This window comes from Amblyraja radiata, chromosome 2 (assembly GCF_010909765.2).
Source record: "Amblyraja radiata isolate CabotCenter1 chromosome 2, sAmbRad1.1.pri, whole genome shotgun sequence".
NCBI lineage: Eukaryota > Metazoa > Chordata > Chondrichthyes > Rajiformes > Rajidae > Amblyraja > Amblyraja radiata.
Window position 1 is genome coordinate 118,710,454 of NC_045957.1, and position 23,024 is coordinate 118,733,477.

Genomic DNA, 23,024 nt, shown 5'->3' on the forward strand with positions numbered 1-23,024 from the left:
TCATAGCAAAAGGATTTGAGTATAGGAGCAGGGAGGTTCTACTGCAGTTGTACAGGGTCTTGGTGAGACCACACCTGGAGTATTGCGTACAGTTTTGGTCTCCAAATCTGAGGAAGGACATTATTGCCATAGAGGGAGTGCAGAGAAGGTTCACCAGACTGATTCCTGGGATGTCAGGACTGTCTTATGAAGAAAGACTGGATAGACTTGGTTTATACTCTCTAGAATTTAGGAGATTGAGAGGGGATCTTATAGAAACTTACAAAATTCTTAAGGGGTTGGACAGGCTAGATGCAGGAAGATTGCTCCCGATGTTGGGGAAGTCCAGGACAAGGGGTCACAGCTTAAGGATAAGGGGGAAATCCTTTAAAACTGAGATGAGAAGAACTTTTTTCACACAGAGAGTGGTGAATCTCTGGAACTCCCTGCCACAGAGGGTAGTCGAGGCCAGTTCATTGGCTATATTTAAGAGGGAGTTAGATGTGGCCCTTGTGGCTAAGGGGATCAGAGGGTATGGGGAGAAGGCAGGTACGGGATACTGAGTTGGATGATCAGCCATGATCATATTGAATGGTGGTGCAGGCTCGAAGGGCCGAATGGCCTACTCCTGCACCTAATTTCTATGTTTCTATGTTTCTAACTCGAGGTAAAGGAACAGCTTGGAGGTAGTGATCATAATATGATTAGTTTTAATCTGCAATTTGAGAAGGAGAACGTTAAATCGGAAGTGGCAGTGATGCAGTTGAACAAAGGGGACGATGAAGGCATGAGAGGGGAGCTGGCGAAAGTAGACTGGAAAGGGATACTAGCAGGAATGACGGTGGAACAGCAATGGCAGGAATTTCTGGGCATAATCCGGAAGGCGCAGGATCATTTCATTCCAAAAAGGAAGAAAGATTCTAAGGGTAGTAGGAGGCAACCGTGGCTGACAAGAGAAGTTAGGGATAGAATAAAACTAAAAGAAAAGATGTATAACACAGCAAAGAGTAGCCGGAAGCCAGAGGATTGGGAAACTTTCATAGGACAACGGAAGGAAACAAAATGGGCAATACGGGATGAAACGATGAAGTACGAAGGGAAGCTGGTCAGGAATATAAAGAAGGACAGTAAAAGCTTCTTTAGATATGTTAAGGGAAAAAGAGTAGCAAAGTCAAATGTGGGTCCCTTGAAGGCAGACACGAGTGTAATTATTATGGGTAACAAGTAAATGGCTGAAGAGTTGAATAGGTACTTCGGATCTGTCTTCACTAAGGAAGACACAAACAATCTCCCAGATGTACTGGAGGACAGAGGATCTAAGGGGGTAGAGGAACTGAAAGAAATTTTCATTAGGCGAGAAATAGTATTGGGTAGGCTAATGGGACTGATGGTCTGCATCCCAGGGTCCTCGGGGAGGTGGCTCTAGAAATAGTGGCGGTCATTTGGTGATCATTTTCCAATGTTCAATAGATTCAGGATCTGTCCCTGTGGACTGGAGGATAGCTAATGTTATCCCACTTTTGAAGAAAGGAGCGAGAGAGAAAATGGGGAATTAAAGACCAGTTATCCTGACCTCGGTGGTGGGGAAGATGCTGGAATCAATCATAAAAGATGAAATAGCGGCACATTTGGATAGCAGTAACAGGATCGGTCCGAGTCAGCATGGATTTACGAAGGGGAAATCATGCTTGACTAATTTTCTGGAATTTTTTGAGGATGTAACTAGGAAAATGGACAAGGGAGAGCCAATTGATGTAGTGTACATGGACTTTCAGAAAGCATTTGATGAGGTCCCACATAGGTGATTAGTGGGCAAAACGAGGGCACATGGTATTGGGGGTAGAGTGCTGACATTGATAGAAAATTGGTTGGCAGACAGGAAACAGAGTAGTGATTAACAGGTCCCTTTCAGAATGGCAGGCAGTGACTAGTGGGGTACCGCAAGGCTCGGTGCTGGGACCGCAGCTATTTACAATATACAATGATTTAAATGAAGGGATTCAAAGTAACATTAGCAAATTTGCAGATGACACAAAGCTGGGTGGCAGTGTGAACTGTGAGGAGGATGCTATGAGAATGCAGGGTGACTTGGGCAGGTTGGGGGAGTGGGCAGATGCATGACAGATGAAGTTTAATGCGGATAAATGTGAGGTTATCCACTTTGGTAGCAAAAACAGGAAGGCAGATTATTATCTAAATGGTGCCAAGTTGGGAAAAATGGAAGTACACGGGATCTGGGGGTCCTTGTTCATCAGTCAATGAAAGTAAGCATGCAGGTACAGCAGGCAGTGAAGAAAGCGAATGGCATATTGGCCTTCATAACAAGAGGAATTGAGTATAGGAGCAAAGAGGTCCTTCTGCAGTTGTACAGGGCCCTAGTGAGACTACACCTAGAGTATTGTGTGCAAAGGAAACACTTTTTCACACAGAGAGTTGTGAGTCTATGGAATTCTCTGCCTCATAGGGAGGTGGAGGCCGTTTCTCTGGATATTTTCAAGAGAGAGCTTGATAGGGCTCTTAAATATAGCGGAGTCAGGGGATATGGGGAGAAGGCAGGAATTGTATACTGGTTGTGGATGATCAGCCATACTCACTTTGAATCACATTGAATGACGGTGCTGGCTCGAAGGGCCGAATGGCCTGCTCCTGCACCTATTGTCTATTTAAGGCAGATTTAGATAGATTCTTGATTAGTGCGGGTGTCAGAGTTTATGGGGAGAAGGCAGGAGAATGGGGTTAGGAGGTAGCGATGGATCAGCCATGATTGAATGGCGGAGGAGACTTGATGGGCCGAATGGCCTAATTCTGCTCCTATCACTTATGAGTCTATCTTCGGTATAATCCAGCATCTGCAGTTCCTCTCTACACACTTGTGTTCGCAGTACTTGTGTACGAAGGAACTACAGATGCTGGTTTAAACCAAAGATAGACACAAAATGCTGGAGTAACTCAGCAGGACAGGCAGCATCTCCGGAGAGAAGGAATAGGTGATGTTTCGGGTCGAGACTCTTTTAAGTCTGATGAAGGGTCTCGACCCGAAACGTCACCCATTCCTTCTCTCCGGAGATGCTGCCTGTCCTGCTGAGCTACTCCAGCTTTTTGTGTCTATTCTCATTACTTGTGTTCTCAGGTAGACAAAAGTGGTCGGGCCTGAAACGTTGCCTATTTCCTTCGCTCCATAGATGCTGCCGCACATGCTGAGTTTCTCCAGCACTTTTGTCTACCTTCGATTTTCCAGCATCTGCAGTTCCTTCTTGAACAATTGTGTTCTCAAGACTGGCCACCTCTAAAGAATAGGGAGCAATGATGTAATAGACAATAGGTGCAGGAGTAGGCAATTCAGCCCCTCGAGCCAGTCACTGTGAACATGGCTGATCATGCATAATCAGTACCCCGTTCCTGCCTTCTCCCCATATCCCCTGACTCCGCTATCTTTAAAGCTCTATCTAACTCTCTTGAAAGCATCCAGAGAATTGCCCTCCACTGACCTCTGAGGCAGAGAATTCCACAGATTCATAACTCTCTGGGTGAAAAACTTTTCCCTTTTTTCCGTTCTAAATGGCCTACCCCTTATTCTTAAACTGTGGGACCTGGTTCTGGACTCCCCCCAACATCGGGAACATGTTTCCTGCCTCTAGCGTGTCCAATCCCTTAATAATCTTAGGTACACATAAATGCTGGAGAAACTCAGCGGGTGCAGCAGCACCTTAATAATCTTACATGTTTCAATAAGATTGTTCAAGAAGGAACCTGCCTCCACCGCACTCTGAGGCAGAGAATTCCACAGACTCACCACTCTCTGTGAGAAAAAGTGTTTCCTCGTCTCCTTTCTAAATGGCCTACTCCTTATTCTTAAACTGTGGCCCCTGGATCTGGACTCCCCCAACATCGGGAACATGTTTCTTGCCTCTAGCGTGTCCAAGCCCTTAACAATCTTATATGTTTCAATGAGATACCCTCTCATCCTTCTAAATTCCAGTGTATTCAAGCCCAGCCGCTCCATTCTCTCAGCATATGACAGTCCCGCCATCCTGGGAATTAACCTTGTAAACCTACGCTGCACTCTGTCAATAGCAAGAATGTCCTTCCTCAAATTAGGGGACCAAAACTGCACACAATACTCTAGTATTGAGAGATGCCCTCTCATCCTTCTAAACTCCAGTGTATACAAGCCCAGTCGCTCCATTCTTTCAACATATGACAGTCCCGCCATCCCAGGAATTAATCTCAGGTATTAAACAGGACAGAGAAGTCATCCTGTAGATAGTAATTGAACAACAGCGGTGACAGTGAGTCACTAATGCCCTTCGAGTCTTCGCAAGACTTAGTGTGACAGCACTGAAATGCCAATCTATTAATATGTGCATTTTCAGTCCTCAGATCATGTAAACCTGTGGATATTTTAAATGTCATTTTATATTTTCATCTCCAGAAACGTTATCTCTTGCTGCAGAGCTTCAGAATTCCTACAGAGATCTTGCTCTTTAAATAATCATCTGCAATTATTTCTCTCAATGGCCAATGGTACGTTAATGTCATATGTACCTGGGAACAGTGAAATGTCTATTTTTGCATACAGTTCTGATTAAAAAAAATCTGACTGCGTTTTCTCTCCCATCTCATGCTTCAAAAACAGCTTTAAAAAATGAAAAAAAAAGATATATCCCGCAATCCAAAACGATCTGACTGGGATTTCCGACGCCTTTCATGCTGATTTCATCCCAGCAGGAAACATGTTACCGATGTTGGGGGAGTGAGGCCCAGGGGCCACAGTTTAAGAATAAGGGGTAGGCCATTTAGAACGGAGATGAGGAAAAACGTTTTCACCCAGAGAGTTGTGAATCTGTGGAATTCTCTGCCTCAGAAGGCAATGGAGGCCAATTCTCTGGAAGCTTTCAAGAGAGAGTTAGATAGGGCTCTTAAAGATAACGGAGTCAGGGGATATGGTGAGAATGCAGGAGCGGGCTACTGAATGTGGATGATCAGCCATGATCACATTGAATGGCGATGCTGGCTCGAATGGCCTACTCCTGCACCTATTGTCTATTGTCTAATTGTGGAAACATTTAAAAAGTCCTAACGTGTTGCACATTAAAATGAATTAACACACTTTCCACTTAGAAACAGAAACAGTCCCTCCATCCCATCTTGCTCTCGCCGACCAACATGTCCCCATCTATACTAGTCCCACCTGCCTGCGTTTGGCCCAAATCCATCTAAACATTTACTATCCATGCACCTGTCTAACATTTATTTTTAACATTTCCCCAATAGGGTAGAGATGTAATGCTGAGGCTCTATAAGGCGCTGTTCAGGCTACATTTGGAGTATTGCGAGCAATTCTGGGCACCATATCTGAGGAAGGATGTGCTGGCCCTGGAGAGGGTCCAGAGGAGGTTTACAAGAATGATCCCAGCAATGAGTGAATTAACATATGATGAGTGTTTGTCGGCACTGGGCCTGTACTCGCTGGAGTTTAGAATGAGGGGAGACCTCATTCAAACGTACCGAATAGTGAAAGGCTTGGATAGAGTGGATGTGGAGAGGATGTTTTCATCAGTGGGAGAGACTGGGACTAGAGGTCACGGCCTCAGAATTAAAGGACGTTCTTTTAGGAAGGAGATGAGAAGGAATTTCTTCAGTCAGAGGGTGGTGAATCTGTGGAATTCTTTGCTACAGACGGCTGTGGAGACCAAGTCAATGGATATTTTTAAAGCAGAGATAGATAGATTGAGTTGAGTTTATTGTCACGTGTACTGAGGTACAGTGAAAAGCTTTAGTTGCGTGCTAACCAGTCAGCGGAAAGACAACACATGATTGCAATTGAGCCGTCCACAGTGTACAGATACATGATAAAGGGAATATTATGAAGAATGTATAGTGCAAGATAAAGTCCAGTAAAGTCCGATCAAAGGTAGTCCGATGGTGTCCATCAGTGATCAGTCATAGAATCATACAGAAGGAAAACAGGCCCTTCGGCCCAACTTGACCATGTTGACCAACATGCCCCATCTACACTAGTCCCACCTGCCCGCGTTTGGCCCGTATCCATCCAAACCTGTCCTATCCACGTACCTATCCAAAATGCCTATTATTTATTACCTTATGACTGGATTGGACGCAACAAAAAATGTTTTTCACTGTACCTCAGTGTACGTGACAACAAACTAAACTAGACTACCCCTCTCTTCCCTGTGTCTAAATGGATGCACACTATTTCATTCTTTCCCCTCCCCGCTGTTCCCTTCCACCTGTATTCCCTCCTCTGGCTTCACAATTCACATTTCTTCTATCCATATTTATTTATCTCACATTTTAATCTTTTCATCTCTGGTCCAATCATTAAACCTCCCCCACTCCTCCGCTACCTGTAGCCACCTGTTAAACAATATCCCATTGTGCCAAATAATATCCCATCCCCACCTCTCCCTCCTCCAGCTCCCCCCCCCCCCCCTAATACAATGTCTGAAGAAGGGTCGTGAACCGAAACGTCCCCCTATCCATCTTCTCCAGGGATGCTGTTTTTTTTGTGATCCCGCATCTGCAGTTCCTTGTGTGTAGCTTTAAGAACTGGCGATGAGTCTATTTGTAATTCTCTGCAGCTAATCACCTATAATTCTCTTCAGGTGAGGTTGCAGATGATGTTAAGACAGGAGTGATCAGAGACCGTGAAGATTACCAAGAATTACAATGGGATCTTGATCTGCACGGTGGCGCAGCGGTAGGATTGCTACCTTACAGTGCCAGAGACCTGGGTTCGATCCTGACTACGGGTGCTGTCTGTATGGAGTTTGTTTGTTCTCCCTGTGACCGCATGGGTTTTCAACAGGTGTTCCAGCTTGCTCCCACATCCCGAAGATGGTCGGTACGGACTCGGTGGGTCGAAGGGCCCGTTTCTGCACTGTATCTCTAAAAGTTGAGATGGTCCCAACCCGCAACGTCTCTCGTTCCTTTCTCTCCAGAGATGTTGCCTGTCCCACTGAGTTACTCCAGTACTTTGTCTGAAGGTGGTGAATCTGTGGAATTCATTAGTGTTGTCCAATGAACCAGATATGATAAGAGAACTCGAGGTAAAGGAACAGCTTGGAGGTAGTGATCATAATATGATTAGTTTTAATCTGCAATTTGAGAAGGAGAATGTTAAATCGGAAGTGGCAGTGATGCAGTTGAACAAATGGGACGATGAAGGCATGAGAGGGGAGCTGGCCAAGGTAGACTGGAAAGGGATACTAGCAGGAATGACGGTGGAACAGCAATGGCAGGAATTTCTGGGCATAATCCGGAAGACGCAGGATAATTTCATTCCAAAAAGGAAGAAAGATTCTAAGGGGAGTAGAAGACAACCGTGGCTGACGAGAAGTTAGGGATAGAATAAAACTAAAAGAAAAGATGTATAACACAGCAAAGAGTAGCCGGAAGCCAGAGGATTGGGAAACTTTCATAGGACAACGGAAGGAAACAAAATGGGCAATACGGGATGAAACGATGAAGTACGAAGGGAAGCTGGCCAGGAATATAAAGAAGGACAGTAAAAGCTTCTTTAGATATGTTAAGGGGAAATAGAAGAATAGAATAGAATATTCCTTTAATAATCCTTTTCAGGAAATTATTTGCCACGACAGCTTCAAGACAAACATAACATAACACCACGCTTTCATACATAACAAGTTAAAATACGTTAAAATACAAGTTAAAATACAATTAATTTAAAAAAAGTGCAGTTATTTGTGCTCATTAAAAAGTCTTATTGCAGCTGGTAAACAGGACTTCCTGTATCTCTCCGTTTTGCACATTGGTGCAATCAGCCTCTTGCTGAAGATACTGCTCTTGATCACCTTCAGGGCATGGAGTGGGTGAGTGGGGTTTGTCATTATGGAACCTAGTTTATTTAAAGTTCTGGCCTCTGCCACCTGCTGGACCGTTCGTTGCTCAGCCCCGACCACTGAGCCGGCCTTCCTAATTAGTTTGTCCAATCTGTTTTTATCCGCTATACGGGCGCCATCTCCCCAACAGGCCACAGCAAAGAACAGAGCACTGGCCACCACTGAATGGTAGACACTGCACAGTAGGGGTTGGCAGATATTAAAAGACCTCAGCCTCCTTAAAAAATACAGTCGGCTTTGTCCCCTCCTGTACACTGCCTCCATGTGACACTTCCAGTTCAGCTCACTGTCAAGCTGCACCCCAAGGTACCTGTGATTAGCAACCACCTCCACCTCAGTGCCCTTAATGTTGATCGGCGTTGCTTGAGTCCTCCTCCTCCCCCTCCTAAAGTCCACCACTATCTCCTTTGTTTTTTTGGTGTTGAGATGGAGATTATTGTGTGCGCTCCACTCCACAAAGTTACTTATAATGTCTCTGTATTCCTCCTCATTGCCCCCTTTAATGAGGCCGACAACAGCTGTATCATCCGAATACTTCTGCAAAAAGCAGTTGTTGGTGTTCCATTGGAGATCCGCTGTGTAGATGGTAAACAGGAACGGAGCCAGCACAGTTCCTTGTGGAGCCCCTGTGCTGCTCAAGATGGTGCCCGAGACACTGTTCTGTAGGCGCACGTACTGTGGTCTGAGGGAAAGGTAATCCAAACACCACAGTACCAGTGATGGATCCACTTTCATCTTCTCCATCTTCTCCCCTAGCAGTCGGGGCTGAATAGTGTTGAAGGCGCTTGAAAAGTCAAAAAAAGTAATCCTTACAGATGCATCAGCAGTGTCCAAATGTGTGTACACCCTCTGCAGCATGTAAATGAGGGCATCATCGACACTGATGTTAGGCTGATACGCAAACTGCAAAGGATCCATGTGATTTGACACACTAGTCCTGATGTAGGAAAGGACAAGTCTCTCAAATGTCTTCATTATGTGAGAAGTGAGCGCTACTGGTCTGTAGTCATTGTAGAGAGTGGGATGGGTCTTCTTTGGGACAGGTACCAGGCAAGATGTTTTCCACAGCCTTGGAACCCTCTGTAGACGTAAGCTCAGGTTGAACAGGTGTGTTAAAATACCACACAGCTCTGAAGAGCAAGTCTTCAGTAGCCTTGGGCTGGTGTCATCAGGCCCCACTGCCTTCCCTGGCTTCAGTCTGTCCAGCATCACCTTGACCTGAGCAGTATAAAGAGTCATGTGTGGGGCTGCCGGTGGAGTGGGAGGTGGAAAGAGGGGACTCCGTACAGGTGACATCTCAGGAGTGATGGAGAGAGGGATGGGAGGTGGAGAGGAAGCAGCAATGGTCAGCAGACCAGGTGGGGGAGGCTGGGGTGGTGTGGGGCAGTCAAATCTGTTGAAGAAACTATTCAGATCATCAGCCAGACCCTGTTCACCATCAGGCAGTGTACCACCGTTCTGCTTCATGCCCGTGATCTTTCGCATTCCAGCCCATACCTGCTTCACACCATCTTGCTGCAGCTGTCGTTCTAATTTGAACCTATAGGCTTCTTTCCCCTCCTTAATCCTCACCTTCAGTTCCTTTTGAAGTTCTTTGATCTTATTCCTGTCGCCCTCCCTGAAAGCCTTTTTCTTCTCATTTAGTAAGGCCTTCAGGCTGCTGGTAATCCAGGGTTTGTTATTGGGGTAGCAACGAATTACCCTGGGTGGCATGATGTCATCATAACAGAAATTGATGTAATGGGTAATGCATTCTGTTAGGCCGTCAATGTCTTCCCCATACTCCCCACAGAACACATCCCAATCTGTTGTCTCAAAACAATACCTCAGGGCTTCATCTGCCTCAGGATACCAGTCTCTTGATGTTCTGATGGTGACAGGCAACCTCTTGGCAGCTGGTGTGTAGGAGGGAGAGAGATGTAACATGTCGTGGTCTGATCGACCAAGAGGGGGCAGTGCAGTACATTTGTATGCATTTTTGACATTTGCATACAAGAGGTCCAGTGTTTTATCACCTCTGGTTGTACAGTCAATATACTGTTTAAAGGTGGGCAAAGTCTTAGAGAGACAGACATGGTTATAATCTCCAGACACAACAATGAACGCCTCTGGATACTTGGACTGGAGTCCCGCTATAGTGGTGTGCAGCACGTCACACGCGACTTCCGCCTTGGCAGATGGAGGAATATAAACAACAATGGCTACCAAGAGTAGCAAAGTCAAATGTGGGTCCCTTGAAGGCAGACTCGGGTGAAATTATTATGGGTAACAAGGAAATGGCTGAAGAGTTGAATAGGTGCTTCGGATCTGTCTTCACTAAGGAAGACACAAACAATCTCCCAGATGTACTGGAGGACAGAGGATCTAAGGGGGTAGTGGAACTGAAAGAAATTTTCATTAGGCGAGAAATAGTATTGGGTAGGCTAATGGGACTGATGGTCTGCATCCTAGGGTCCTCGGGGAGGTGGCTCTAGAAATAGTGCCGGTCATTTGGTGATCATTTTCCAATGTTCAATAGATTCAGGATCTGTCCCTGTGGACTGGAGGATAACTAATGTTATCCCACTTTTCAAGAAAGGAGCGAGAGAGAAAATGGGGAATTAAAGACCAGTTATCCTGACCTCGGTGGTGGGGAAGATGCTGGAATCAATCATAAAAGATGAAATAGCGGCACATTTGGATAGCAGTAACAGGATCGGTCCGAGTCAGCATGGATTTACGAAGGGGAAATCATGCTTGACTAATTTTCTGGAATTTTTTGAGGATGTAACTAGGAAAATGGACAAGGGAGAGCCAATTGATGTAGTGTACATGGACTTTCAGAAAGCATTTGATAAGGTCCCACATAGGTGATTAGTGGGCAAAATGAGGGCACATGGTATTGGGGGTAGAGTGCTGACATTGATAGAAAATTGGTTGGCAGACAGGAAACAGAGAGTAGGGATTAACAGGTCCCTTTCAGAATGGCAGACAGTGGCTGTTTGTACGGAGTTTGTACGCTCTCCCCGTGACTAAAGGAATTCCTCCTCATCCCCTTTCCAAAGGTATGTCCTTTTATTCTGAGGCTATGGCCTCTGATCCTACACTCTAGCACTAGAGGAGGAGGAGGAGCCATCTTGAGGAGGAGGAGCCATCTTGGTGAATGGCCGCTAGCCAGCAGCCGTCCGTTTTAAATTCGTTTTTTTAATAGTTTTTAGTGAGTCCTGTTTTTTGTTTGTAGGGGATATGGTCTTTTAATGTGGGGGGTAGGTGTAAACTTTATTTCTAGATCCCTACCTGGTCGGTGTGGCAGCCTTTTCTCCGGGCTGCCCGTCGACCCGTCCTCGTGGCCTACCAGCGGGCTTGGAGCGCCGTTTCCTGTCGGGGACCGCCCAGCACCTCGGCCTCGGCGGCGGCACAGCGTTGAAGCGCTGGAGCGGAGCGGAGTGGAGCGGGCGACGCCTTGCCTGGATCGCCGCGCTGGAGCGACGCGCTGGACCGCCGAGAGAAACACTCCGGGCTGCAGGTCTGCGGAGCGGAGAGGCGGCGTGCGGAGAGGCAGCGCCGACTTTTTCATCGGGAGCCTGGGAGCTCCAAACCGGCGCGGCCTTGTCGGCTTCGGCAGCCGCGGGCTCCAACCAGGAAGCGGCCGTTCCAGGTGGCCCAGCCGCCGAAAGGACTCTCCCGACGCCGGGGCAAGACCACCCGGTGAGAACGGCCAGGAACATCGGGCCTCCGTAGAGGCAACTGCGGTGGCCTCAATAGGCCTGACTTTGGGGTGAACATGGGGTGGGGACTGGACATTGTGCCTTCCTCCACAGTGCTATCCATTGTGGGGGGATGATTTTTTTGTCTAATTGTAGTCCTGTAGGTCTGTGTCCAAGATGGCTGCCGTGAAGAGAGAGTGAACGCTGGCGCGCTTTGGCTGCCGCTGCTCTCTCTTCACACTGTGTTTTTGATTTTCTGTTTTTGGATTGAATTCTGTTTTTAATTTGTGTCTCTGTGATGTCTTTATTACTTGTTATATTCCGATTATATGTTATTCCGATTACTATGTAAGGTGTCCTTGAGATGTCTGAAAGGCGCCCATTAAATAAAATTTATTATTATAATTATTAGTGGAAACATCCTCTCCATATCCACTCTATGGAGGCCTTTCAATGTTGAGTTCAGTTTAGCTTTTGTTGCGTGCTCACCAGTCAGCGGAAAAACGATACATGATTCCAATTGAGCCGTCCAACAGTGTACGGATAGATACATGATAAAGGGAATAACATGAATAACATTTAGTGCAAGATAAAGCCAGTAAACTCCGATCAAAGATAGTCCGAGCGTCCCAATGAGGTATATAGTACTTCAGCACTGTTCTCTAGTTGTGGTAGGATGGTTCAATTGCTTGATAACAGCTGGGAAGAAACTGTCCCTGAATCTGGAGGTGTGCGTTTTCACACTTCTGTACCTTTTGCCCGATGGGAGAGGGGAGAGGGAGTGGCCGGGGGTGCGACTGGTCCTTGATGATGCTGCTGGCCTTGCCGAGGCAGCGTGAGGTGTAGATGGAGTCAATGGAAGGGAGGTTGGTTTGTGCGATGGTCTGGGCTGCGTCCACAATTCTCTGCAAATTCTTGGATGGAGCTGTTCCCAAACCGTGCTGTGATGCATCCCGATAAAATGCTTTCTACGGCGCATCTTTAGAAGTTGGTGAGAGTTGTCGGGGACATGCTGAACCTCCTAAGCCTTCTAAGGAAGTAGAGGGGTTGGTGTGCTTTCTTGGTTGTTGCTTCAATATGGGTGGCCCAGGAGAAGTTGTTGGTGATATTGACTCCTAGGAATTTGAAGTTTTCGACCATCTCTACTTCGGCGTCGTCAATGCAAACTTAAAGCTCTGCCCTCCAGTCTTTGACCTTTCCACCCTGGAAAAATGGCTCTGACTACCTACCCTATCTATGACTCTCATAATTGTGTGTACACTATCAAGTCTCCCCTCAACCTCCAATGCTCCAGAGTTTGTACATTATCTCTGCAACTGCGTGGGTTTTCTCCGGGTGCTCCGGTTTCCTCCCACACTCTAAACATGTGCAGGTTTGCAGGTTAATTGCCTCCGGTAAAATTGTAAAAATTGTCGGTAGTGCGTAGGATAGTGCACGGGAGGATCGCTGGTAGGAGCGGACTCGGTGGGCCGAAGGGCCTGTTTCCATGTTGTATCTGTAAAGTCTAAATGCCTTCTGTGTTTATTTTGTGCCTTTCGTCCATAAAAGGGCCTGCCCGGAATGAGTGGGTTAACATATGAAGAGCGTTTGACGGCACTGGGCCTGTGCTCGCTGGAGTTTAGATGGATGAGGCGGGGCCTCATTGAAACTTGCCGACAAGTGAAAGGCCTGGATAGAGTGGATGTGGAGAGGATGTTTCCACTAGCGGGAGAGTCGAGGACTAGAGGTCACAGCCTCAGATTAAAAGGACGTACCTTTAGAAAGGAGATGAGGAGGAATTTCAGTAGTCAGAGGGTGGTGAATCTGTGGAATTCTTTGTCACAGACGGCTGTGGAGGCCAAGTCAATTGATATGTTTAAGGTGGAGATTGACAGGTTCTTGATTAGTAAGGGGGTGTCAGGGGTAATGTGGAGAAGGCAGGAGAATGGGGTTCGGAGTACGGTTGCCAACTGTCCCGTATTAGCCGGGACATCCCGTACATTGGGCTAAATTGGTTTGTCCCGTACGAGTCCGCCCTTGTCCTGTATTTGACCGCTACTACTCGGGTCGAGGGGACTGTCGGGTCGGGGCGCTGCGTCCGGCCCCGCCTCACCCATCCCAACGTAGTGCAGCCCATGGAGTGCAGCAGCAGCAGCAGCAGCAGCAGCAGCAGCGCCTCGCCCGTGGCCCCGTCGATCGGTCGGCAGCCCGGCCAGCTGTCCGACCTTCGGACCTTCGCTTACCGCCGACACCACCACCACCTCCCCTCCTTCTCATGGCCGATCATCGGTTCATGAGTTGGATGGGGCATCGGACTTTGCGTGCAGCAGAACACAAAGCCCAGCCGGCGGGCCGGCTGAGGAGTTTTGGCCCGGGCCGCGCGATGTCGCGCGCAATGTCCTGCGCTCGGGCCTAAAACTCCTCAGCTGGGCCCGCCAGCTGGGCTTGGTGTGCAGTCTAGCACCCGGGCCAACTCATCATTCACCCAGCCACGGCCGAGTCGGTCAATGAATTGCCGTCGGGAATTTGTCCCTTATTTTGACCTTTTGTCCCTTATTTGGGAGTGAGAAAGTTGGCAACCTTAGTTAGGAGGGAGAGATTGATCAGCCATGATTGAACGGCGGAGTGGCCTTGATGGGCCAAATGGCCTAATTCTGCTCCTTAAACTTATGAACATTCACTCCAGTCAGTCGAGGGAGAGGTCTGAGCTCGAGAACACAACATTACGGAACTTTGGCACTCTAAGCCTCTCTGGGCTATTAATTTTGCTTTGAGGTCTAATCTAATCTATAGCAGCTGTTATTATTCTTCAGCGATTCCTGATATTTTCCTTTCAAAGCGAGTTTAAGCTCCAAATCTGCACTTGTGAGTAATTTCATGTCAGCCTGAACGGAACTTGGATCAAAATGTTCTAAGCCACCAGCCTTCAAGGAAAGATCATTGCCAATCCATATGTTTGGTGTGTAAACAGATCATTGTGTCACCGTGTATGGCAATCTCATGATGGAAGTGTATCAAGTGCATTCACCGTGTTGTTGCAATAGTTTGCTGAACTCTTAGTTTAGTTTATTTAGTTTAGAGATACAGAGCGGAACTGAGTCGGCACCGACCAGCGATCACCCCGTACACCAACACTATCCCACGCACACTGGGGACAATTGCACATTTACACCAAGCCAATTAACCTACAAACCTGCACGTCTTTGGAGTGGGAATAAACCGAAGATCTCGGAGAAAACCCACGCAGGTCAGGTCAGGTCAAGTCACTTTTATTTCTATAGCACATTTAAAAAACAACTCTCGTTGACCAAAGTGCTTTACATTGGTGGAGGTACTTACGTTATACAGCAGTGGTTCATAGATTAAAAACATACATAAATACATGAGGACGTCAGAGGACGTCAAGAAAGGCTTGGGAGTAGAGATGAGTTTTAAGTCATCTGGGAGAACGTACAAACTCCGCACAGACAGCACCCGTGGTCAGGATCAAACCGTGGTCTCTGGCGCTGTGAGGCAGCAAGCCTAAAGCTGTGCCACCGTGCCGCCACAAATTTGTGGAAAAGTTCCCTTTTAATCATTGCATAAGACACTTTTGAGATTAAAAAAATCGATTTTTAACCTTCTGCTGAAAGTTCACCGCATTTCCTCAGATCCAAAATATGTACGGTGAGAATTACGGTGTTCGTTTTAATACATTCCATTTACTGTGAAGAATATTAGTCAATACAGCGTGGAAACAGGCACTTCGGCCCAACTTGCCCACACCAACCAACATGCCCCATCTACACTAGTCCCACCTGCATGCGTTTGGTCCATATCCCTCCAAACTTGCCCTATCCATGTGCCTGTCTAACTTTCTTAAAGGTCAAGATAGTACCTGTCTCAAAGACCTTGAGGCAGTTGAACTTCACTGCCTAAGCTGCCTCAATGACCTAAACTGAAATTTACTGAATAGCTCACTGGAGAAAGACTTTTACAGCTTTTCACTGTACCTCTAAACCAGGGTTGGCAACCTACGGCCCCCGGGCCGAATGTGGCCCATAACCTGAAATCATCTGGCCCACAGGCGGATTTTGTTTCCCCGTAATCATCCGGCCTGCCGAGCGCTGAGCTCTGTCTGTACCGCATCCTGCGCAAAGCCGCCGGCACTGCCGCGCACCTTCTGTGAACACGTTTAAGAAAGAACCACAGATGCTGGAAAAATCGAAGGTGGACAAAAAATGCTGGAGAAACTCAGCGGGTGGAGACATGCGAGGGTTGCGTGAGGGTGCCTCACCCGCTGAGTTTCTCCAGCATTTTTGTGCACCTGCTGTGAACACGTGACTTGATGCCTGCCATCCGTGGCGGGATGGGGGCGGGATCTATGTGTACACGTGATAGATGTGGCCCCCCCCCCCCCCCATCCGCTCACAGGCATGCGTCCCGGCCCCTATGCAGAACAAGGTTGCCGATCCCTGCTCTAGCGTGTCCAATCTCTTAATAATCTTATGTTTCAATAAGATTCCCTCTCATCCTTCTAAACTCCAGAGTATACAAGCCCAGCCGCTCCATTCTATCAACATATGACAGTCCCACCATCCCGGGAATTAACCTCGTGAACCCACGCTGCACTCCTTCAATAGCAAGAATGTCTTTCCCCAAATTTGGAGACAAAAATTGAGATAACATGTCAACACAATACTCCAGGTGTGGTCTCACCAGGGCCCTGTACAACTGCAGAAGGACCTCTTTGCTCCTATACTCAACTCCTCTTGTTATGAAGGCCAACATGCCATTAGCTTTCTTCACTGCCTGCTGTACCTGCATGCTTACTTTCAGTGACTGATAATGAACAAGGACCCCCAGATCCCGTTGCACTTGCTCTTTCCTACACACACTAGGGACAATTTACAATCTTTATCAAGGCCAATTAGCCTGCACGTCTTTGGAGTGTGGGAGGAAACCGGAGCACCCGGAGAAAACCCACGCAGTCACAGGGAGAGCATATAGACAGCACCCATAGTCAGGATTGAACCCGGGTCTCTGGAGCTGTGAGGCAGAAACCTGTCTCCGTTCTAGATCCATGCTCTAAAATCTAATTGCAATCTAATCTGCTTTCCCCAAAAGTAAATGAAACAGTGAAAAAGCAGATGCGGCAGATTCCCAGGAATATGGGGGCTAACTACTGAGCAGACAGGAAGCAGATGACAGAGTATTGATTTAACCTGCTGTGCAGTTGCTGTTTAAATAACATCGGAGAGGACATGTTGCCCTGGGCGATGGGTCACCAAGGCTGCACGACTTCCCTTCCCTTCACAAAATACAATCGGTCACAACCCTTGGTGCCTGTCCTTTACAGAGTTCACTGAAGCACGCATCAAGTTTGCACTGAATTATAAATGGAACCGGTCTGTCATTTGATACAGAGACTCACAGAGTCATAAGATCATCAGTGATAGGAGCAGAATTAGGCCATTCGGCCCAGCAAGTCTACTCCGCCATTCGATCATAGCTGATCTATCTCTCCGTCCTAACCCCCTTCTCCTGCCTTCTCCCCGTAACCTCCGACATCCACCTTCATCAGTCAGGGCATTGAGTATAGAAGTTGGGAGGTCACGTTGCAGTTGTATAAGACGTCGGTGAGGCCGCATTTACAGTATCGTGTTCAGTTCTGGGCACCATGTTACAGGAAAGGTGCTGTTAAGTTGGAAATGGTGCAGAGAAGATTTACAAGGATGTTGCCAGGATTCGAGGGTCTGAGCTATAGGGGGAGCTTGAGCTGGCTGGGGCTCTACTCATGTTCATAAGGTCATGTGATAGGAGTAGAATTAGGCCATTCGGCCCATCGAGTCTACTCCGCCCTTCAATCATGGCTGATCTATCTCTCCCTACTAACCCAATTCTCCTGCCTTCTCCCCATAACCCCTGACACCCATACTAATCAAGAATCTATCTAACTATGCTTTAAAAATGCCCACTGACTTGGCCTCCACAGCCGTCTGCGGCAAATCATTCCACAGATTCACCACCCTCTGACTAAAGAAACGCCTTCTCATCTCCTTCCTAAAAGAACGTCCTTTAATTCTGGAGCTGTGACCTCTGGTCCTAGACTCTCCCCCTAGAGGATACATCCTCTCCACATCCACTCTATCCAAGCCTTTCACTATTCTGTACGTTTCAATGAGATCCCCCCTCATTCTTCTAAACTCCAGAGAGTACAGGCCCAGTGCCGACAAACATCATGCAACGTGGAAACAGGCCCTTCGGCCCAACTTGCAAACGACGACCAACATGCCCCATCTACATTAGTCCCACCTGCCTGCGATTGGCCCATATCCCTCTAAACCTGTCCTATCCATGTACCTCTTAAACATTGCTGCCTCAACCACCTCCTCCGGCAGCTCGTTCCATACACCCACCACCCTTTGTGTGAAAAAGTCATCCCTCAAATTCCTATTCAATCTTTCCCCTTTCACTTTAAAACTATGTCTTTTGTTCTTGATTCCCCTACTCTGGGCAAGAGACACTCTGCATCTACCCTCTCACGTCTATAAGATCACCCCTCATCCTCCTGCGCTCCAAGGAATAGAGTCCCAGCCTACTCAACCTCTCCCTGTAGCACACACCCTCGAGCCCTGGCAACATCCTCGTGAATCTTGTCTGCACCCTTCCCATATGCTAGTTCTATATAAAGTTATGAGGTATGAATATCTCAAGTAATTTCACACAACTCAACGGCATGAATATTGATTTCTCTAACTTCAAGTAAGACTTGTTTTCCCTCTCTCTCCGTCCCTCCCCCATCCTGGTCGTCCTGCTAGCTTCACTGTCGGCCATCTTAGTTCCACTGTTTGTATCCCCTCGTTAACCTTTCCACAGCCAGCAATGGACCATTGTGGGCTCCACTCATCGTTGCTGGCTTTGATTTGTTCTTTTCACGCCTTTCGTTCATTTTGTTCTTTGTACCTTCCCTTACCTCCAGTCTCCATCTCCCCGACTCTCAGCCTGAAGATGGGCCTCGAACCCGAAACGTCACCCATTCCTTCTCTCCAGACATGCTGCCTGTCCCGCTGAGTTACTCCAGCATTTTGCGCCTATCTTCGGCGTAAACCGGTCATCTGCAGTTCCTTGTGTTTAAGAAGGAACTGCAGATGCTGGAAAATCGAAGGTAGACAAAAATGCTGGAGAAACTCAGCGGGTGCAGCAGCATACAACATACAACATACAGCGGTAGAGTTGCTGCCTCACAGCGCCAGAGACCCGGGTTCCATCCTGACTACGGGTGCTGTCTGTATGGAGTTTGCATGTTCTCCCTGTGACCGTGTGGGTTTTCTCCGGGTGCTCCGGTTTTCTCCCACACTCCAAAGACGTGCAGGTTTATTTGGCTTGGTGTTATTGTAAACTGTCCCTGGTGCGTGTAGGATATTATTAGTGTGTGGGCCCAAGAGCCTGTATCTCTGTATCTCTAAACTAAACATCACTAAACCAAACAAAACATCCTCATAAACCCTCTTGTCCTGCAGCTGACATGAAACGTGTACAAAATCATCAGCGGTAGACGCACAGAGTTTTTCGTGACCAGGGTAGGGGAATCGAGAGCCAGAGGACATAGGTTCAAGGTGAAGGGGGAAATATTTAATAGGGAACCTGAGCAACGTGTTGGTCGGTGTGGGCAAGTTGGGCCGAAGGCTGTTTCCACACTGTATCACTGTATGACTCTAAGGGGCTCTATCCTAACCCCATTCTCCTGCCTTCTCCCCATAACCCTTGTCACCCGTACTGATCAAGAATCTGTCTATCTCTGCCTTAAATATATCCACTGACTTGGCCTCCACAGCCGCCTACATTACTTGCTATCACAATATTTACTACAAACATTAGAGGGAGATGTCGGGGCAAGCTGGGAATTTATTTCTAAGGGGTGATCGTATGGAAGTGTATAAGGTACTGTCACAACATTTAAAACACATTTGGGCAGGTACGTGAATAGTGAATGTGTAGAGGGAGGGGTTTGGGCAGGCTGGGACGTTATTCCCTGGAGCGCAGGAGGCTGAGAGGTAACTTTATAGAGGTGCAGAAGGTATTATCACAACATTAAAAAGACGTTTGGACTAGTGCGGCACGGTGGTGCAGCGGTAGAGTTGCTGCCTCACAGCGCCGGAGGCCCGGGTTCAATCCCGACTACAGGTGCTGTCTGTACGGAGTTTGCACGTTCTCCCCGTCCGTGACCTGCGTGGGTTTTCTCCGAGATCGTCGGTTTCCTCCCGCACTCCAAAGACGTGCAGGTTTGTAGGTTAATTGGATTTGGTGTTGGTGTCAATTATTATGTGTAGGGTAGTGTTAGTGTGCGGGGATCGCTTGTCGGCGCAGACCCGGTGGGCCAAAGAGCCTGTTTCTGCGCTGTATCTCTAAACTAAACTAAAGCACATGGATGGGAAAGGTTTAGGGGGAGAGGCTGGGGCAAGCAAGGACTTTATTCCTTGGAGCGCAGCAGGCTGAGGGATGATCTTATAAAGGTCTACAAGGTACAAACACAACATTTAAAAGATATTCGAGGGAATGGTTGAGCAGACGAGGACTTTATTCTTGATTAGTACGGAGGTTATGGGGAGAAGGCAGGATAGGAGGGAGAGATAGATCAGCCATGATTGAATGGAGGAGTAGACTTGTTAAGGGTTTGGACACGCTAGAGGCAGGAAACATGTTCCCGATGTCGGGGGAGTCCAGAACCAGGGGCCACAGTTTAAGAATAAGGGGTAAGCCATTTAGAACGGAGACGAGGAAACACTTTTTCTCACAGAGAGCTGTGAGTCTGTGGAATTCTCTGCCTCAGAGGGCGGTGGAGGCAGGTTCTCTGGATACTTTCAAGTGAGAGCTAGATAGGGCTCTTAAAAATAGCGGAGTCAGGGGATACGGGGAGAAGGCAGGAACGGGGTACTGATTGGGGATGATCAGCCATGATCACATTAAATGGCGGTGCTGGCTCGAAGGGCCGAATGGCCTACTCCTGCACCTATTGTCGATTGTCTATTGTGTATTGAATGGCCTAATTCTACTCCTATTCCTTATGACATTATTCCGTGGAGTACAGGCGGCTGATATTATAGTTGTTCCAGACTTCTGCAATGGTCTAGTGCGTTGCAGGATTTGCAGCAAGTGCATGCTTTCTGGGGCCGGGGACTGCAACATTGCCCCTCGTGTGTCGGTTGAGAAGGTGTGATGACGTAGAACTAGTGTGAACGGGTGATCGATGGTCAGCGTGGACTCGATGGGCTGAAGGGCCTTTTATCATGCTGTACCTTTCGATCAAGTCAATGAATAGGAACTGTTGCCTGCATTATAGGATCTGCAGACACAAGGAACTGCAGATGCTGGTTTACAAATAAAAAAAGACACAAATGCTGGAGTAATTCAGCGGATCAGGCAGCATCTCTGGAGAGCACGGATAGGTAATGTTTCACGTTTCAGGGCCGCAAAAGAGCAGCCTTGACCTTGGACGCAGGAGTGTAATGCTGGCCGATGCCTCTGAGCAGTGCAGGGGAAGGGCTGGTGACTTTAGAGAGAAAGAGAGAGAGAGAGAGAAGGTGGCTGGCTGGAGACCAAGTGTGAGTAAGTGACCGTGAAGCTAAGAATAATCCTTGGTGAAGGAAATACGGCACATCTTGGTGCACAATATGTAACAGCCATAGCCTGAGAGACGATGAATGACCAACATGCACATATGCACGCACACACTGATTGACATTAACTGACAGTCTGAAGAAGGGTTTCGGCCCGAAACGTTGCCTATTCCCTTCGCTCCATAGATGCTGCTGCACCCGCTGAGTTTCTCCAGCATATTTGGGTAACTAAGAAATTAATATTGAATTGCTAAACTTGTTATTCTATTATACTGCTAACAGCTGCAAGAACTTGTAGCAGTCAATAAAGGGCTATAGGCCTATTGCGAGTATATGTACAGGGACACATCTATCCATGCACTGTATACTTGTATTTATACTTATGCATTTTAAATATGTATGTCATGTTTTATACTTTGCAATATAACGATGTATTTTATCATGCCAATAACGTTTTGTTTTTTTAATTGAAATTGAAATTAAATTGACTGTGCAGTGTGTACGTGTGTTTTATACATCCCACACACACTGCAGTGTATCTAGGGGAGGGAGAGAGAGAGGGAGAGAGGAGAGAGGGAGGGAGGGAGAGAGGGAGAGTGATGGAGAGAGAGAAGGGAGTAGTGGATTGAGGGCTTTAGGATGGCTGTGCTTTTCTCTTTTCTCTTCGTTCTTCTTTCGTCTTCTTTCTTTCTCTTTTTTCTTTCTCTTTGCTTTCTTTCTCTCTTTCTTCTGTCTCTTCTTTCTTTCTTTCGTTCTTTTTTATACCCTTATCTTTCTTTTGCTCCCCCCACTCCTTCTACGCTTGCTTTGCAGGATCTCCGCAGCGCAGTGAATGACACCATGTATCCATATACAGGATCTCCGCAGCGCTGCGGGACTATAAATGGGCAGCGGGCGAGGACTACAGGCTCTGTGCATCGCCGCAGCCGCTCCCACACACACACACACACACCATGCCCCGGGTGGACAGCGACCTCAAACTAGACTTCACCGATGTCCTGGTGAGACCCAAACGGAGCAGCTTAAAGAGCAGATCAGAGGTGAGACACGGAGAGAGACTTGGCCATGGATTGTATCTCAACTCCCAACCCTCTCCTCCCCACCACTCCCCTCCCCTCCCCTCCCCTCCCCTCTTCTCTCCTCTCCTCGACTCTCCTCCGCATCCCTCCTTCCCCTCTCCCCTCTCCCCTCCACTCTCCTCTCACTCCCCTCCTCCTCCCTCCCCTCTTCCCTCCTTCCCTTCCCTCACCTCTCCTCATCCCTCCCTCTCCTTCCTCTCTCTCTCCTCCCCTCTCCCTCCCTCTCCTCTCCTCTCCCTCCCTCCTCCCCCTCCCCCCTCCCTCTCCTCATTCCCCTCTCCTCTCCTCCCTCCCTCCCCTTCCTCTCCCCTCCACTCCCCTCCCCCCTTCCCCTCCCCTCCCATCTTCACCCCTCTCCCCTCCCCTCCCCTCTCTTCCCCTCCCCTCCCTTCCCATCGCCTTCCCTCTCCTCTCCCCCCCTCTCACCTCCATCCCTCTCCTCTCCACTATTCCCCTCCCCTCCCCTCTCATCCCCTCCCAACCCCTCTCCTCCCCTCCCCTCTCATCTTCTCCACCCATCTCTCCTCCCCTCTACCCTCCTCTCCACACTTCCCCTCTCAACTTTCCCCTCTTCCCTTCCCCCCTCCCTCCTCTCTCCATGAACTTGGTCTTTACTCTGCATTGTATCTCAACCCCCTTCCTTTCTGGTCAGCAATGAACTACTAGCTGGTGAATGATACAGACAGTGGCGACCAGTGCATTTAGAGGTCATTTATGGGCCACCAGTCAACCTTGTCCCGTGTGTTCAAAATCACAGGGGATGACGGTGTGCTTTTAAATTAGTAGCTCTGTTCAGAGGCCGGAGATTGGAGGTGAGGT

The 23,024-nt window shown here is 47.9% G+C and overlaps 1 protein-coding gene across 1 annotated transcript in view; it reads left to right on the forward strand.

Annotated features, from left to right (window-relative positions):
• Nucleotides 1-21,958: 21,958 nt before the first annotated feature.
• Nucleotides 21,959-23,024, forward strand: part of gmpr (guanosine monophosphate reductase) — a 38,007-nt gene continuing 36,941 nt past the window's right edge. Inside the window, exon 1 of the mRNA XM_033014278.1 lies at nucleotides 21,959-22,166. Within this exon, the coding sequence (XP_032870169.1) occupies nucleotides 22,080-22,166 (87 nt within the window). The 5' untranslated portion in view covers nucleotides 21,959-22,079. The remainder of the gene's footprint in view (nucleotides 22,167-23,024) is intronic.